This window comes from Carassius gibelio, chromosome B7 (genome assembly GCF_023724105.1).
Source record: "Carassius gibelio isolate Cgi1373 ecotype wild population from Czech Republic chromosome B7, carGib1.2-hapl.c, whole genome shotgun sequence".
Classification (NCBI taxonomy): Eukaryota; Metazoa; Chordata; class Actinopteri; order Cypriniformes; family Cyprinidae; genus Carassius; species Carassius gibelio.
Window position 1 is genome coordinate 7,431,567 of NC_068402.1, and position 17,243 is coordinate 7,448,809.

The 17,243-nt window shown below is 36.0% G+C and overlaps 2 protein-coding genes across 4 annotated transcripts in view; one reads left to right on the forward strand and one right to left on the reverse strand.

Annotated features, from left to right (window-relative positions):
* The window catches only part of LOC127961183 (mitochondrial inner membrane protease subunit 1-like), a 14,287-nt gene extending 12,072 nt beyond the window's left edge, over window positions 1–2,215 (reverse strand). Inside the window, exon 1 of one of the 2 annotated variants that reach the window (XM_052560173.1) lies at window positions 2,126–2,215. The gene's annotated coding sequence lies outside the window, so the exon portion shown is untranslated. The remainder of the gene's footprint in view (window positions 1–2,125) is intronic. The other variant, XM_052560174.1, reaches the window with a different exon arrangement.
* A 90-nt stretch (window positions 2,216–2,305) lies between these two features.
* Window positions 2,306–17,243, forward strand: part of LOC127962200 (elongator complex protein 4-like) — a 56,572-nt gene continuing 41,634 nt past the window's right edge. The window contains exons 1-4 of one of the 2 annotated variants that reach the window (XM_052561707.1): window positions 2,306–2,485; window positions 3,198–3,233; window positions 6,699–6,820; window positions 11,841–11,974. In XM_052561707.1, the coding sequence (XP_052417667.1) occupies window positions 2,317–2,485; window positions 3,198–3,233; window positions 6,699–6,820; window positions 11,841–11,974 (461 nt within the window). In that variant the 5' untranslated portion in view covers window positions 2,306–2,316. Of the gene's footprint in view, window positions 2,486–3,197; window positions 3,234–6,698; window positions 6,821–9,103; window positions 9,235–11,840; window positions 11,975–17,243 lie in introns of both variants that reach the window. The other variant, XM_052561706.1, reaches the window with a different exon arrangement.

The window sequence follows — 17,243 nt, forward strand, 5'->3', positions numbered from 1 at the left end:
CTGCATATAAACTGTACTATAAAATATTTTTATTTGTTTTTGTTTAGTTTTTTCAGTTTCTGAATGGTGATACATACTGGGATTTAGAGAGGCGATAAAAAAAATTGTGTGTAAACTTTTAAATATTCTGAGCAAAAAGTCAGGAACTCAATCCCAAGGCCTGCTTCACAGCTTCCTATCACAGCCCATCTGAATTCAGACATTCATGAGGAGCTCGATTTTGGGAGCTTCTGCGGGACTTAAGAAGATTACACAGATACGTATAGTGTTAACTAAGACAGCGTTCCCCCGAGAACCCAGATGGAAGGAAGCTGAGGAGGGGGCACCTCTCTGATGTTCTCGATCTGTGTGGCAGAAGGCAGCTGAGGGTGGCCTCGCATTGCTCTCTTTATTCTCATTGGTCCTCGGTGTCCAGTGAAAAGGATCGGAGATCCTGGAGATTTGGCATTCGGGAGGCTATCAGCGCAGCTATCAAGGCTGGCACCTGGTTGGTTGATGGAGGACAGATGTCTGGATTTATGACATAAAGGATGTCTTTCTCCATCACTTGATTTGTACAACAGTCTAATGGAAATCAAATGAATTTTAAAAGGCAGATAACGACTAAAGCCAATTACAGAGTCAATCCCCATAAATATGAACAAAAGCGAAGCGATTTCAAAGGATGCTGAGCTAGGTCTGTAACAATGACGTGACATAAATAGACTAATCTTTATTGAAATGACCTTTGACTGCAGTCTGAACCCAAGCGAACAGATCTTATCGGATGTCCCAAGTTAGACTCTCTGTTTTGGCTAAAAGAGAAATCGTACAATTCTCTATTCACTAAATGCCCATCCTTAGCATTAGATTTCTTTTTTTTTCTTTTTTATTAGCCTGCTTTGTTTTAACATTATAGATATCTTTTAATTCAGATAGGAGAACAACACAGATTAATCCAGCTTTCAGAGCAGACCGTAAAATGACCTTCCTGTGGGTCACAAATAATCGTAACCACAGCCCTATAATTGTCCCGGTATCCAAGATTATTGCTTTCCTTTCAACACTAACGCAAACAAACCTTCCGTAGATCACAATCTAACTTCCCTTCTGAGCAATGCCACTATATTCTTCACCTCAGATTGTGGTAGCAGAGAGAATCACGCTGGGGAAACCCAAACAAGTGCTCAGGAAACATCTGACATGTTATGACTGTTAGTATTAGCACTGTGTGGAACAATATGAGCTGATAAAGCTGACATCATAAAAATAACATAAGCCATACCAGCATTTGGACAAACTAAAAAGAGCACCTCAACAATAAAGGGACATGTCTAGAGGATATCTAAATAAAAAAAATACAAAAAAAACACTTTTCTGAATGACAAAACTATCAGAGATAACACTCACTTAAAAAGACACATTATATTATCCCACCTTTAAATTAATTACAGGTTTGTAAGTATATGGATGTTAATTACTGATTAACATCTTTTATGATGTGAGAAACTACCACAGTCAGTAATATTTTGGGTCATAGACGAGTCGTCCCATTTTGGTGGCCGCATCAGATTAAATCTACTAAATATCTAATTTAATGTTTCAGATAACATCCGTGTAAATAAAATGTCAAAATACGGGTGAAACAATGTTCTGTTGTCATTCAGCATAATAGATATTTTTATATAAAAATTAAACAACATGCTTATTCTGACCTATACTTATTAAAATATACAAACATATAATTTTCAGGATTCTTTGATGAAAAGAAAGTTCAAAACAAACAGCATTTGTTCAAATACAAATCCTTTGTAACATTGTAAATGTCTTTACCAGAATCTAATTAACTATATTTACTAGATTACTATGTATTAATAAATACATATAAATATTTTTTAAATAACACAATTAAAATGGCAGCTTCAGTATTAACAATGTGGTTATAAAAGAAGCTCTGATTTGTGCACTAACGTTATATTTTATAAGTCTTGTCTAAAGCACAAGGGCATCATGATTTTCGTATGGCTCAGGTGGGTCAGTTAAAACATTGATAGCAGGATATGTACAGTATACACGATCTACTGCAGGAATATCACGTGTGATGGAATTATAATAAACGATACAGTCATTTGTACAGTAATCCTACCTGATTCATGTCAGCTGAAAGCGGGATGTTTGTATTTCTCGATCACACGTTCACTACGCAGCTGCAGTCAACCTTGAACTTCATTGCATCATCGTCTTTGAACAAGTCTCCTTCTGATTGGCTAAGAAAAGAGCAATTCAGTCGCTGATTGGCTGTAGCGTAACTGACGTTGCTGTCAACACCAGAAAAACATGGCGGCTCCCGTGAGAGGCATGGCTGGATCCAGCAACACAGGCAACACAACTAGTTTTCAGAAAAAAACCCGCAGCAAACTAGTTTCTATCCCTGGTACAAGACCGTCTGTACAGAACGGACAGCTCTTAGTGTCATCTGGCGTCAGCTCGCTTGACTACGTGATTGGTCAGTACAATTCACTCGTTTTAAGCTCATTGTCAAGTTGAGTGTGCACTATATTCATATTTTTGCACTCCACTTTATAGTCTTCATTAAGTAAATCTAGAAATACTATTCCATTAATAGATTTTTTTTTCACACTTAATGTATGCAAGCAGTATGATATAAGACCTCACTGAGAAATTCCCTGATTCCTTCGATTTATTTATTATTAAGGGTCTAATTAAAAAATCATTATATTGTATTATGTGTGTGTGTGTGTGTGTGTGTGTGTGTGTATACATGGAATTCTTTGTCACTTTTTACAGTGTGTACATGCCAAGATAAAGTAATAATTACAGAATCTATAACTTACAGGACCTAAAATACTATATATATATATATATATATATATATATATATATATATATATATATATATATATATATATATATATATATATATATTGAAGAAATGTTTAATAATAATAATTGACATATATTTCAATATTCAATATTTAAAATATAAACTGTATTTCAGTTTGTAATAAAGCTACTTGCTGGGCTTACCTTCAAGTATAATAAAGCAAAATGTTATCTGGTAAGGAAAATGTTTATTTTATTGCAGGTTTATGTGAGCTTTTCTGATGATGTTATGGGGATATCTTTGTGTTTTGTAGTGTATGGAATTGGTTGATATTACTGTGTTCTGTCATTAAATCATGTGCTCTGCTCTGTAGGTGGAGGCCTGGCGGTTGGAACTCTGCTGCTTGTAGGTGAGCAATGAAGCAATTTCTTTATACTGTCATGTCAGTAGGTTGTAGAAAAACGTATTATTTCTGGCTATTATGTTTGCACTCATCCAATGTTATGCATGTCATAATGGTTAATAAAATTATGGGTAAGATATCTGATTACTAAAAAATAATGTTTTTATTATAGTACAAAACCAAAGCCAATGAAACGCAAAAGCATCTAACCAGATGTGCAAATAGCAATAGTGCGTGCATATTATGTAATTCCTTAATAATAATTAGTTGATCTTAATTCTAAAAATTACAATTCAGTAGGCTGAAAGATATGTTGATAACTCTGATTACAGTTTAAATGTGGTTTTTTGAAATTCTGTAAGGAAAACTGCAGCTTACCTAAGCAGAGATGTTCATTTTGAGGATGTTTCTGTTGCTACTCATCTTTTTTTATTTATAAGGTTATGAAAATTTGACCATTTACACTGTAGTATATGACTGTCATATATTTATTTTTTTATTTATTTAGAATAGTGAATCATTTTGATGTGGCTCATCATTGTCAAAACATATATTCATGGGGATCTTATATCTTTATGGCCTAATTTCTATTCTTTGCATTCTTTTGTCATATTTGAAGTCATTATTTTACTTCATTGAAAGTGGATTGGTCATGGTTCTTTATGATGTATCATAAGACTCTTTATGAGTCCTGTCTAGGTCACTCATGTCACCAACACGTGACCCACATGTGTATCAAAGCAAGGAGATGTTTATACATTCTAAATTAGAAAGAAATTATCTTCTTAAATGGTGTACTGTAGCTTTGTCTTATATACAACCAATTGTATCCTTTTGTCAGATGTTATAGACTAAAAAACTATAAAAGTGAAGAGTGTATTTTTTGTTAAAAAGTTGTACTAAAGAAAATGTAAAAAAACAACACTTCTTAACAACACCTGTCATTGGTTAGTTAAGTAGATAGGTCCGCCCCACATTTAAACCATTGGTTGAGCCAGTGTTGCTGTGTTAGAATGGGATACTAAAACATACATAAATATTTTATTGTGCTTATGTTAGGTAATCGGTTCAACTTTCTGCATATTATGCTAGCATAAATTATTTGAATGTAGAAAAATACACAGATTGAACGCTTTGATTCAACAGTATTTAAAATACACGATAGAAGTGTCCCCATAGTTGCACATTTAATTCCGATTTGTATTACCAGTGCCATTGTGAATCAGTGGGACTCAGACAGCAAACATATGGAACCAGGAGCGCAGAAGTGTTGACCCAAATTTCCCCTGCAGCTTTGAGTGATTGACTCACTGCACACACACACACACACACACTCCTACGGTCTTACACACTTGCTGAAGTATGGCTTGCATTATTCTTTCTCCAAAAGAGACACCCTCTCTTCTCTGCATCAGAAAAGATAGGAAGTCTCTCGACGTCCCACCTCTTGGGTGACTGATATGTGCCAGAGTCATGTTGTCTCTACAGCAGAGATATGCACCCCCAACACATCTCGTCCCGCCCCCAAAACACCCCCGCAAGGCTAATAGCACCCGCAGGTTTCATTTGTAAGGCACCATAGAAACGCCACCACAATAGGCCCCATCTTGAGTGGGCCCATCTGGGTGTCTTTGTCGGGGCTGCTGAAAGCCACAAAGGCCTGCTGACCTAGAAACCCATCAATAAGGGAGAGGGGAGTTCTTCCAATGACAAATTGAAGAGCTGAGGAATTGTTTTTTTCCTTTATTGGTGATGGAATATGAGAGACATCCAGGTTTGTGGGCAGAATCGGGATGAGGACAGGAAATCCCTCGTTCCGTCCTGCTGTTGGAGGAATCCTTCAGAGGTCACACAGTGGCTTTTGATCTGTGTGGGTTTGAGGGTGTTTGTAAAGAAGAATGAAAGGTTGAAACTGTTTTTTTGTTTGTGCTGGAGAGGGGAAAAGGCAGTCTGTGAGCGTTTCTGAGCTGGCCATTGCTCAACTCTGTAACAGGAAGTCTATTTTTTTATTTATTATTATATCAGTTCTAAACCAATTAGGCCAGTTACTTTGTTTTTTAATGTAATAACAGTACAAAATACTAAATATACAAAAATGTTGATCAAAAGTGCAGAGTTCATGCAATTTATATATAAAAAAAGTTTTTATTAAAAAATTATGCATTAAAGTGAGAGTAAATAATTTTATACGATTACAAACAATTTCTATTTATATTCATCGGGTATACCTGGAACAAAATCTGTTCTATTAAGAAATCAGAATTGTTTTTGACATTGACAGTAATATTACAATATTAGAATGATTTCTGAAGGATCATGTGCCACTGAAGACTGTAGTAATGATGCCGAAAATACAGCTTTAATCACAGGAATAAAAGACATTTTAAAATATATGAACCGAGATAAGTTATTTTAAATCATAACAATAGTTCAATAATAGTATTTCTGTTTTTACTGTGTTTAAAAGTGCATAAATTAGAATGCATGGATAAATTAGTCTTTGGTGAGAATAAGAAACTTCTTTCCAAAACATTAAAAAGGCAAAATCTTACAGACCCAAATTTTCAAATGCTACTGTAACTATTAGATAACATTTATTAAGCAATAAAGTAACTGAACTATGCATAATTCTATATTGTATTAATTTTTTTTTATATTTTATAAAACTATAGTATTATGCTGTACAGTATACATTGCTGTGGAACTGGTTTACATAAAATCACGGTTTATCTTTTTTTTTTTTAAGGAATCATTTTGACATTTGATGAATCAAATGACAAAAATGAATCCATTTGAATTGATATATAATGGATAATTGAGTTGGGTGTTTTTGATTATTGATTATTGCCCACCCAGCAGCCGCCACTGGAATGAGTTTGAAAAGCTAACAAATAACCTTCTCCTCCTCCAATATTTTAGACTTTCCCGGTGCTTCATAAAGGTGTTAATATGTACAAAAATGTATAAACACAGTAATAGTGATGACATTTTGAAGGCGTTAGTAATACCTAATAATATTTTTTGTCTGTCACTGGAGGTTCGTCACAGGGTTGAAGACTAAGTCAAGTATTGAACATCTGGTTTACAGATCCAGACAGGTGTTCTTTTTTCTTATGCTACTCCGTTCAGCTTTGTAACACACATGCATGTACATTTCCACTACAGGAGGAATTTTGTGTCATATTCACACTTCACACCGGTTCAGTGTAGCTGCTGATGGATGCCGAATCCATTACAATCACATTGGCCTCTTACCCCAAAGCGTCTAGTGTGTTTGGCATCACTAGGAAGCAGAATAAACAGTTGTTTTCTTATTTCATCTGAGGTTAGTCTTGTTTTTGCTCTATGTGTTGGGATTATTAGAGTATCTGATGTGATAGTGACTCTCTGACAGTCACAAGGTGCGTCAAAAGGCTCAGCGTTCATGTTTGGGTTGGTAAATGTGGCATTGATGGTGATTCGTGTTCACAGAGGAGGACTGCTTTGACAGCTACTCCCGCATGCTGCTCAAGTACTTCCTGGTGGAGGGAGTTGTGTGCGGACATGAACTCTTCCTGGCATCCGCCCGAGATCACCCTGATGAGATCATGCAGGTATGAAGAAAATCAAATCAGGTGTTCACACTCTGCCTGTTTGACACTTGGGTCAGGTTTTTTGGTTCTGTGAACTCCAAACACATCAAAATCCATTATTTACAGCCGTATTCTTTTTATATAACTAGTACCTGGCTCTCAAAACAATAAACCTGGAGAAATCTGTGTGTCTTTTTCAGTAAAATGTTTTTCTCAGCATTGGTCAGGGACCGTGTGACAGAACATGACACAATGTCTGTATGTATTGTTATGACTGTGCTATAGTCTGATTTATGTATCTACTTTTGGTCTAAGGACTTTTTGAAACTGTTTGGAATAAAATACCATAGTCAAAGTAGTCTTAGTATTTTTTTTGTCTCTGCGTGTATAGTCTGCATAGCTGTTTGTACACGCTATGTACATTCCAAATCTGCCCCACAATCCAATGTGCACAAATTCACGTTGTATTGCTTATGCAATGAAGTAACCAGAAGTAATGTGTGCTGTTCTTGTTATTATTTCAAATTACATTTAATTTAAATTTAATTTAATTTTGACATCATTTGCGTCTCGTCTTTCTTCATTATTTGTTTAGACATTGTTTTATTTATTTTATTTTGAAATTGTTCATATCTTATTGCTTCATTATTTGATCAAGTGTTTTATTCTATTTTATATTGTATTTTATTTCAATTTGTCATTCACATCTTTTCTTTCTGCATTATTATTATTATTTGTAGTAATAGTAGTAGTAGTAGTCGTGTATTTTTATTTATTTTAAATTGTTCGGATCTTTGGCGTTTGACAATTTTATTTATTTATTTAGACACATCTTAATCATTAATGTCCTCCTGGTTTATTATTTAATCAGACACATTTTATTTTATTTTATTTTGACATTATTTGCGTCTATTCTTGCTTTTTGATATGATTTAACATTGTTTTATGAATTTTTTTTTTTGAAATGATTTATCTTTATTCTATTTTTTATGTTTTTTATTTTCATTTGTAATTCACACGCACACTTTTTTACTTTTATTATTATTAGTAGTAGTAGATTTTATTTAACTTATTTTACATTGTTTGCATCTTTGGTATTTGACCATTTTATCTATTTATTTACTTATTTACTATTTATTCACATCTTCTTAGTTTATTATTTAATCCGACACATTTTATTTAATTTTATTTTACATCGTTCACAGAGTAAGACTGTAAGGCATCAGTGTATTTTAAAATCTGCATACTGTTTCTTGTCCTGCATTTAAAAAGTTGAGCTCTAGGCAGTAGTCATGTCTAGTGTGTGGTGTGCTTTTAAGCAGTGCACTAATATTCCATTACAAACATAGCCAGTGTTTTCTCTCTCTTCTCCTCCCCATCTAAGCTTTGATAAACTGATATCAGATGGATGTTTTTGTGTGAGAGCTCAGGGAGTTACCTGTGAGCGTTAACGAGTTTCACCTTAATGACAGTGGACAGGAGTTCCTCTCTCGCCGGCCCCTGATTGGCCCCCAGTCAACACAAGCTTAATGAGGGCCTGTTGTTGCCCTTCAGACAGACTGCATTGAGCTGTTATTTGTGTAACAGTCTCTGGTTTTTGTTATTGCATGGTCTGTATGAACATTCCCCTAAGGGACACAGTCCTCACCTTCATTTTGCCATTTTTCGGCATTAACGACAGCATCAACCCTGTTGTTTAAACAACAGCTTTTAATGTGTTCGCACCAGTTTGTGTTTATTCATATTTTTGGCCTGGGTTTGTCACTTGACATTAATTTCCCCTTTCGTAGTGAGCACTGACCAAGCTACTGGCTACTTAAACTAGCTTTATTCTGCCTAGATACAGTGTAAAAATTCTTGAAACATCAATATCCACACAAACTCTAGACAACATATTTGAGATAAAATATAGACTATGTATTTGATATGTCCAAAAATTCAAATATAAATATGTAGTAAGTCAATAACTGATCATTTATTTTAAAATGCAAGCAATACATGGTAAATGTTATTCCAAATATTCCATAAATGCAGTTTCAGTTTTAAATGCTTCTCTAATGAATTTCGTAAAAGCTCAGGTAAAAAGTATTTCCTTATTCAGATGACATTTATGAACTAGTATATAAAAATTTAAGATTTCACTGTGTGCAAAAAAGTTATAAAAGTAATACAATGACATTATTCTGACATTATAACTTTTTCTTTAATTTTCTTGTCTGGAATACATTTCAAAATTATTGTTGTTATTAGTAATAGTAATACATTAATTATTTAGTACATTTTCTGTCTTTTCACATATATAAGAACTCCCTTTTCCAATTGTGGATGATGTTGCCGGCATAAAGATGAGCGAGGGTCAGTCTCGGCCAAGTGACCCAGAGAATCCAGACACGATGAAAATCGCCTGGCGCTACAAGAACCAACCAAGAGTTCAGGTAAAAGACCATCTGTCCTTTTATTCAGTAAAATATTGAGAAATCAGCCACAAACAATCACAATGATTTACATTTTTATTTTATTTTATGTAATGTATGATGCAGCGGTTCTCAGCTAATTTTGCTTCCGGACCCAGGTTTACATGGGAAGTCGTGGCCTAATGGTTAGAGGGTAGGACTCCCAATCGAAGGGTTGTGAGTTCTAGTCCCGGGCCGGACGGAATTGTGGGTGGGGGGAGTGCATGTACAGTTCTCTCTCCACCTTCAATACCATTGAACCCCCAACTGCTCCCCGGGCGCCGCAGCATAAATGGCTGCCCACTGCTCCGGGTGTGTGCTCACAGTGTGTGTGTGTGTTCACTGCTCTGTGTGTGTGCATTTCGGATGGGTTAAATGCAGAGCACAAATTCTGAGTATGGATCACCATACTTGGCTGAATGTCACTTCACTTTCACTTTCACTTTCACTTTACATTATAGATCAAGTGATGACCTGCATTAAAAAAAAAAAAAAAAAAAAATTGTTAATTTAATAATTATACAGTAAACAAATGCCCTTAAAATTGCACATGCAATTATATTATAATTCTTACTTTGTCAGGAATTTATTGTACAAATGCTTTGTGGTTGGCACAAGCAATATTAATCTCCAGTGTTAATATAGTTAACTAAAACAATACAAACATTTTGGTTTCTTGAAATAAAACTTGAAGTCTTGTTTGTCTAGCTTCAATGCAAAAATGCAGCGGCATTTAAGTAGATGTACAACTTTCAATATCAGCAATGAAAGCTATGGACAGAATTTAGTCTGTCTTTTAAAAAACTGACAAACCTCATTATTTTACTTCGCTACACATGCAAGATTATGTGGTAAATTAGTTGTGTTTTCTTATTTGCATTATTCTGCATTCAGCATTATTTAATAACTGCTCAGAAATGCGACCCGTTTTTGGAGTGGACAACCACTTTCAAACATGCTAAAACCAGGGGGTTGGAAAAACAGTGTCCTATAATAAATATATCAATTCCTACCCACCAAGCGCTGTGAATGGGCTTTGGCTGCTCTCATTCACAGTTTAGGTGGATTACTCACGCTTAGCTGGTTATAGGTGGACTTAAAACCCAAGGAGACAGGAGGACATGGAGCTTGTATTCAACCTCAAGCTTTTTACAATAGACCAGCAGCCTCCAGCACCCCCAAATCCCTTCACAGCCCTCGCCATGGCATCCGCGCACCCCTCTTTCTTCCGTTTTCAGAGAAGACCTCTCCTGCCAGCCCATAATCCAGATTGCTATGGAGATTAAGGGGGACACTAGTGAGTCCCCAATGTTTTTACTCTTTCTGTCTGCATTTTTGGACCCCTTTGCTCATTCTCTACCATTCTTTTTCCTTCTACTTCTCATTGGATATTTTCAGTCTCGTTTCCTTATTTCGTCCTCCCCCTTCCTCAGAGGGGATACTTACCCTCCTTAACCTTTATCATACCTCTGTCCTCTTCACAAAGCACCAGTAAATCTAGTAAGGGATTTGCATCCTAAACATATAGCACCCCCATCGTTTCTTGTTCTCAATGGAGACGGCAGGTCAAAGTTCAGTCAGTCAAAACCCATGCCGTAACGTTAAAGGGGTCGACCCGACCGGCCCACTAAACCAGGATGAGCGGCAAGCTGTCAATCCCTGAAGAGTCGCTGATCCAGATCAGGAGAAGATTAGGGGCTCGCCTCGCTGCTCGTTAGAAACCCCCTCACAACCTGAGGAAACATCTGCCCACGTGCAAGTGTGCTTTCCTAAGCCCAAGTGGTCAGACTCGTCAGAAAGTGAATATGTACTCGATGAAGCTGGAGTATTTTATATGCTTAACTTTTCTTGTTATTGTCTTTTATAAAGAATGGTCCACTATGATGGTCCATCAATTCGTAGATGATTCTCTATGTACACAACTGTTAAAAAGTCGGTCAGTAAGATTTATATTTTAAATTAAAAGAAATATTATTTGTTGAAAAGCATTCATGTTTTTGTTTAGTAGGAATGCATTAAATTAATGTTGTGAAAAAAATTCTAATAAATGTTCTGTTTTTTTAACTGTTCATCAAAGAATTCTAAAAAAAATAAATATAATTGTTTCAGAAAAGAAAAATTAAGTATCAAAATAAATTATTACAAGAAATGTTTCCTGAGCATTAGATATTAACATATTATAATGATTTATGAAGGATCATGTGACACTGAAGCCTGGAGTAATCAATTCTGAAAATTCAACATTGTCATCACAGGAATTAAATTTATTTAAAAAAATATTGAAGTAAAAAACAGTTAATTTAAATTTTTATAATATTTCTTAAAATGTTATAAAAAAAAAAAATTATTATTATTAAACAAATTTGGTCATGATTCTGTTTGATTTGACTCATAATTAGTTGAACAAATATATGTTTGGGAAAAAGAAGTAGCTGGAGGGACAGTTAAACCTGTTCAAGCAGACAGTTAACAGGCCAATAATTATATTGTTGTTTTAATTAAAAAATGTATTATTAAATTCAGAATTTAGTGCATTTTACACTCAGAGAACAAAATTTTTTTTATAATTGTTTTCTTTTTATTTATAGACGGCTTTGGTATCATCAATGAGGTTTGGTCATTACTATGACGTGTCCAAGACCATGGAGCCTGAGCTACAGCAAGCAGCCAAATGCCACAGTTTTTATCAGCTACAGGAAACGCCAGTTACCAAAGGATCAAGGTAACTATTAAATGTTCAAAAAAAATGTTCAGTTATGGTGAATATTCAGAGTTTGTTTTTTGGCAAAGATGTACACTACCATTCAAAAGTCTCATTACTTCAGTCTTCAGTGTCAGATGATCCTTCGGAAATCTTTCTAATATGATGATTTGCTGCTCAAGTAATATTTCTCATTATTATCAATGTTGAAAACAGTTGTGATGCTTAATATTTTTGTTGAAACATTCTTGGAATTCAGAAGATTTACATTTGTGACCCAGGATCACAAAACCAGTCATAAGGGTCAATATTTGGAAATTGAGATGTATACATCATCTGAAAGCTGAATAAATAAGCTTTCCATTGATGTATGGTTTGTTATGAAAGAACAATATTTGGTTGAGATACAACTATTTGAAAATCTGGAATCTGAGGGTGCAAAAAAAAAAAAACCTAAATACTGAGAAAATCACCTTTAAAGTTGTCCAAATTAAGTTCCTAGCCATGCATATTACTAATAAAAAATTACATTTTAATATATTTACAGTAGGAAATTAAAAATATCTTTATGGAACATGATCTTTATTTAAAGGGGGGTGAAATGCTATTTCATGCTTACTGAGTTTTTTACACTGAGTTGGATTCCCATGCTAAACATGGACAAAGTTTCAAAAATTAAGTTGTCGTTTGAAGGAGTATTTCTGTTCCAAAAATACTCCTTCCGGTTTGTCATAAGTTTCGGAAAGTTTTTTTCGAGTATGGCTCTGTGTGACGTTAGATGGAGCGGAATTTCCTTATATGGGTCCTAAGTGCGCGCTCTTCTGCCGGAAGAGCGCACGCTCCCGTATAGCAGAGCACTGAGAGGCTGAGCACAGACAATCACTGATCAGAGTGAGAGCATTGCGAGCACTCGCTCGGAGCGAGTCGTTGCTGCTGCTGCTGCTGCTCTCGTTCAGTTTCAGCCTCTGGATCTGATTCTGGATCATAAATAAACGGCTGAATCTGACTGTTAGCCTTGGTTTGTTTTGGTTGGTTTTGTCCTCACGGTAATGTCACAGCTTTCAAACGCTCTCAACGCAAAAGCCTACTGGCGATCGTGATTCTTTAGCTCCGCCCACACGTCACGCCTCCAACCGGTCGTGTTTTTCCGGGAAAAATCGGTACAGACTATTTTTCTCTTATGAATATAATAAAACTAAAGACTTTTTGGAGTTATGAAGGATGCAGTACTACTCTATAGGTACTCAAGATTAACAGGATATTGAGGTAAAACGAGCATTTCACCCCCCCCCCCCCCCTTAATATCCTAATGATTTTTGGCATAAAATAAAAATCTATAATTTTAACCCATACAATGTAATTTTGGCTATTGCTACAAATAAACTCCAGCAACTTAAGACTGGTTTTGTGATCTAGGGTCACATTTATTTGCAATATTAATGTTTTGTTACAATATGAAAGTATATGCTGTCACTTTTAATTAATGTAATGCATCCTTTTCTAATTAAAATAATAAATTTCTTTAAAAATATATATTTTTGAATTGTGCTATATGCATATTTCATTTTCAAAGCATGTGGTTTGAAGTCGGAAGTATTGAGAAGGAATATTCAACATCCATCTTTAAGTGGATCTTCTTGTCTTGCTTAAATATCTGTATTGCCCTGACAGAGCTTTTATTATTACTCATGGAAGTTCATAAAAGAATGCTTATGATTAGAGACAGCTTAACCAAACATTATAACCAAACACGTGCACGGCCTTCTGCACTTATCTTACTTCTATTATGATAAGTGCGCTAAGTATCGTCACATATCTCCAAGAAGAAAATGCTTTCTCAATGCTGATGTCATGTTTCTGAGGAACACATCTGCGATTTTTGTTTTATGACGGGTGTTCAGCCTAATAAAGGTTTTCGTAAAAACGTCTCTGTACTTCCAGGTCCTCGCCAGCGCTGTGAGAGCCAGGGTTGAGTCTCCAGTGGTGTTTGCGATGCGGTTGTTTTATGGTTGCGAGGGGTGCGCGTGTAGAGGAGGCAGGAGCTTTGGCTGCATTAAAGTCTACGGCACGGCCGCAGTGCAAACAAATCAATCTGGAGCCCCTGGTTCATGGAGCCTCTCTCTGCTTTTTATGTCCGCAAACAAAAAGGTCTTCTAATTGTTTATCTGCATAACAGCACCATAGTGAAGGGGCCGTGTCCCCAAGCCTGTGTTTACTCGCATCAGTAAATGTGTTCCTGTGTGGCGATACTGTGTCCGTGGAACAGCTTGTGCAATTGCAGCAACGTGATGGATGCCGTGGCCTACGTAGGTGTTGCTTTTGGAATTTTGCTGTCATTCCTTCCTCTGCCTTCAGTTTATTATGATTTTATGACGTGTTGTAATGGAATCATAAAGCTTTTAGCCATTAGCTGGTTTAGCACTCCTTTTAGATGTATTTCCGTCCCATAGGAACATGAAGAGACTTTATTCCTAGTACGTATATTGCTTAAGGGCATCTAATCCTCATGCAATTCCCTACCCCCAAATTATATTTTGCTGCCTGTTTTGTGACGCTTGCAAAGAAAAGGTTTCAGCTTTATCCGAGATGGATGACTATGGCAATGTGTTATTGCATTGATTGTTGTACTTATTGCAGCAGTTCGTAATTGAAATGTCTTGTGAGTGATGCTTAAAAACTTGTTCAGTTTGATCTAAAACAGATGAGTGTGAATTTGGTGAAACTTTATTACTTTGGTTGTTGTACATAACACGGAAATTCGGAAATGAAATATTCATCAGAAACACATGAAGGTGATTGCGGCAGTTTGGAAATGAAATGTTTAGTAATTGGAGCTAAAAGCTTGTTCAGTTTTTTCTCGAAACAGGTGAAGATGAATTTGCAAAAAAGTTTATATTGGTTCCATTCCATTTTAGCTAAAAGTCTTTCAATTTTATATTGAGTGTCATGAAAATTAGGACTCGTACCTAAATGCTCGATATCACAATGAAGTGGTTTACCAGGTGAGCTACCAAGCAAGTTTACTACGTCAGAGAAATCATACATATGTAGCTGCTGATTTGATACGGATGTCAAATGGTTTACTTTACAAACCATGCACTATGCTAAAAGTGTTTTGGGGTCATCATAACATATAATTGTGCATGGAAAGACCAAAGAAGTCTGTAAATTGATAATCTGATTATAATTTGTGAGAAAAGGAATAAAAGTAGTTGCTGTCTTACTACTAAGTTGTTATTTGAGCTGGAAACTTTAGAGTTTCCCCCAAATTTTTTATTTATTATTTTTCTTCTCGTGAGCCTGTGTTGATGATTTCACAATAAACAAATTGGGGCAGAATCAGACGTAGAAAACTGCTTCCTATCCCTTTCAAAGGAATCAATTAATCAGCAAGCTTAAGCGACAATCAAATGTCTTGAGATACAAAAAACCCCTTATTGTCTTTCCACGTTTCACAGCTCATAGAATAAAAAGCCCCATGCTATTTCCAGACTGTTAAATCTCTCCGTTTCACTACGTGGCGTAATTGGCACAAATTGCTCTCCAGGTGAAAGCGGAGCCTGTTGTTTAAGACGGATGCTGCCTCCACGCGCCCCTCTGGTCCCCCTCTCACTCGCATCACTGTGATCTTAATTAGCTCACCTGTCGGCCATTATCCTCTGTGGACGGCACCTTAAGCGATCACGCTCCGTTGGGCTGCTGCGGTCTCTGTCTCAGACACAATGGGGGCGTGTCCTCTTTTGATTGCCGCCACCCCCACCTCCCCAGGTCTTAATCAAAGGAGGGAAACACATGTTTCACCCTATTAAGGAGCAAATCAGTGAAATCAGAGCGTGAAATTGCACACTACCGTTTAAAAGTTTGGGGGTCAATTATATATTTTCTTAAAGAAATTAATATTTTTGTTTAACAAGGATGCATTTAATTAATCAAAAGTGACCGTAAAGACATTTATAATGTTACAAAATGTTTCTATTTCAAAGAAATGCTGTTCTTTGAAACCTTCTGTTCATCAGTGACACTGAAGACTGGAGTAATGGCTGCTAAGAAAAATTGTATAGTATTAAGGTATTTTAACAATATTTTTGGCCAAATAAATGCAGTCTTGGTGTGCACAAGAGACTTCTTTCAAAACCATAAAAGTAAAAAAAAAAAAAATTTAGATAGTCTTAACCGACCCCAAACTTTTGAACACCATGTGAATATGCACTGATGGAAGATTAATAATCAAATGGAAGATTCATAATCCGTTCTGTCAACACCATTCACATTTTGATACTTAATAATTATGTGTGTTGATGTGACTGTGTCATAAAATGTATAATCTGATTATTTGAGCTTGAATCAGAAAATTTCAGCTAGTCCTTTTGAACACAACTAAACATCGGTGTCAGGCCTGGAAGCTGCTGTTTGTCAAGATTTAAATCCAGTTCTCAATCTTTGAGTAATTGATGGCTGTCGTAGCTGCATGCAGAGTGGCACAGTGTGGTCATTACAACATGTTGTGAGCCAGAATGAGAGGGAAAGACTCAAATGAATGACTGAAGTGACAGAATGAAAGACTTAACAAAACCCCTGAGGTGTGATATATATCTTTAAATGAGCAAAGACATAAATCTCGGTCTAGTCGTTTAATCTCAACAGGCTGCTTGATCGGCATCATTAGATTTCAAACAAAAATGCACTTGCTCTGAATAGTAATTGGAGTTTTCAGAATGTCTGAATGCCATTCCATTTCAAGTCTCTCATGCTCACCATCTTAACCACAATTTATTTGGTCAAAAAATCCAGTATGAAATATATTGCAATTTTAAGTAACCGATTTATATCTGAATATTTTTTTTATCTAATTCATTCATGTGATGCAAAGTTGAATTTTCAGCATAATTACTCAATTTTTTTAGTGTCACATGATCCTTCAGAAATCATTCTAATGTGCTGATTTAATGCTCAAGTAAACTTAGCATTCTTAATTTTGAAACACTTCGGTATGCGGTATTTTATCATCTAATGCAGTTTTAGGGTCTAAAAATGGGGACACTGTGTGACACACATTCTCGGATTTTAGGGAGAAAGACACATAAGCCCCTTTCGCACTGCACGTCGGACCCGCAATATTTCCGGAACATTGCCGGGTCGCCTTCTGTGTGAAAGCAACCACGTCCCGGGATTGATTACGGGTCGGGGACCTAGTAACATTGCGGGGTTCGAACCGGAACGAGCGCTGTGTGAACAAAAGCCAGATCTAATTCCGTGTCGAAGTGATGACGCGCGTTTTCGCGCGACTCTT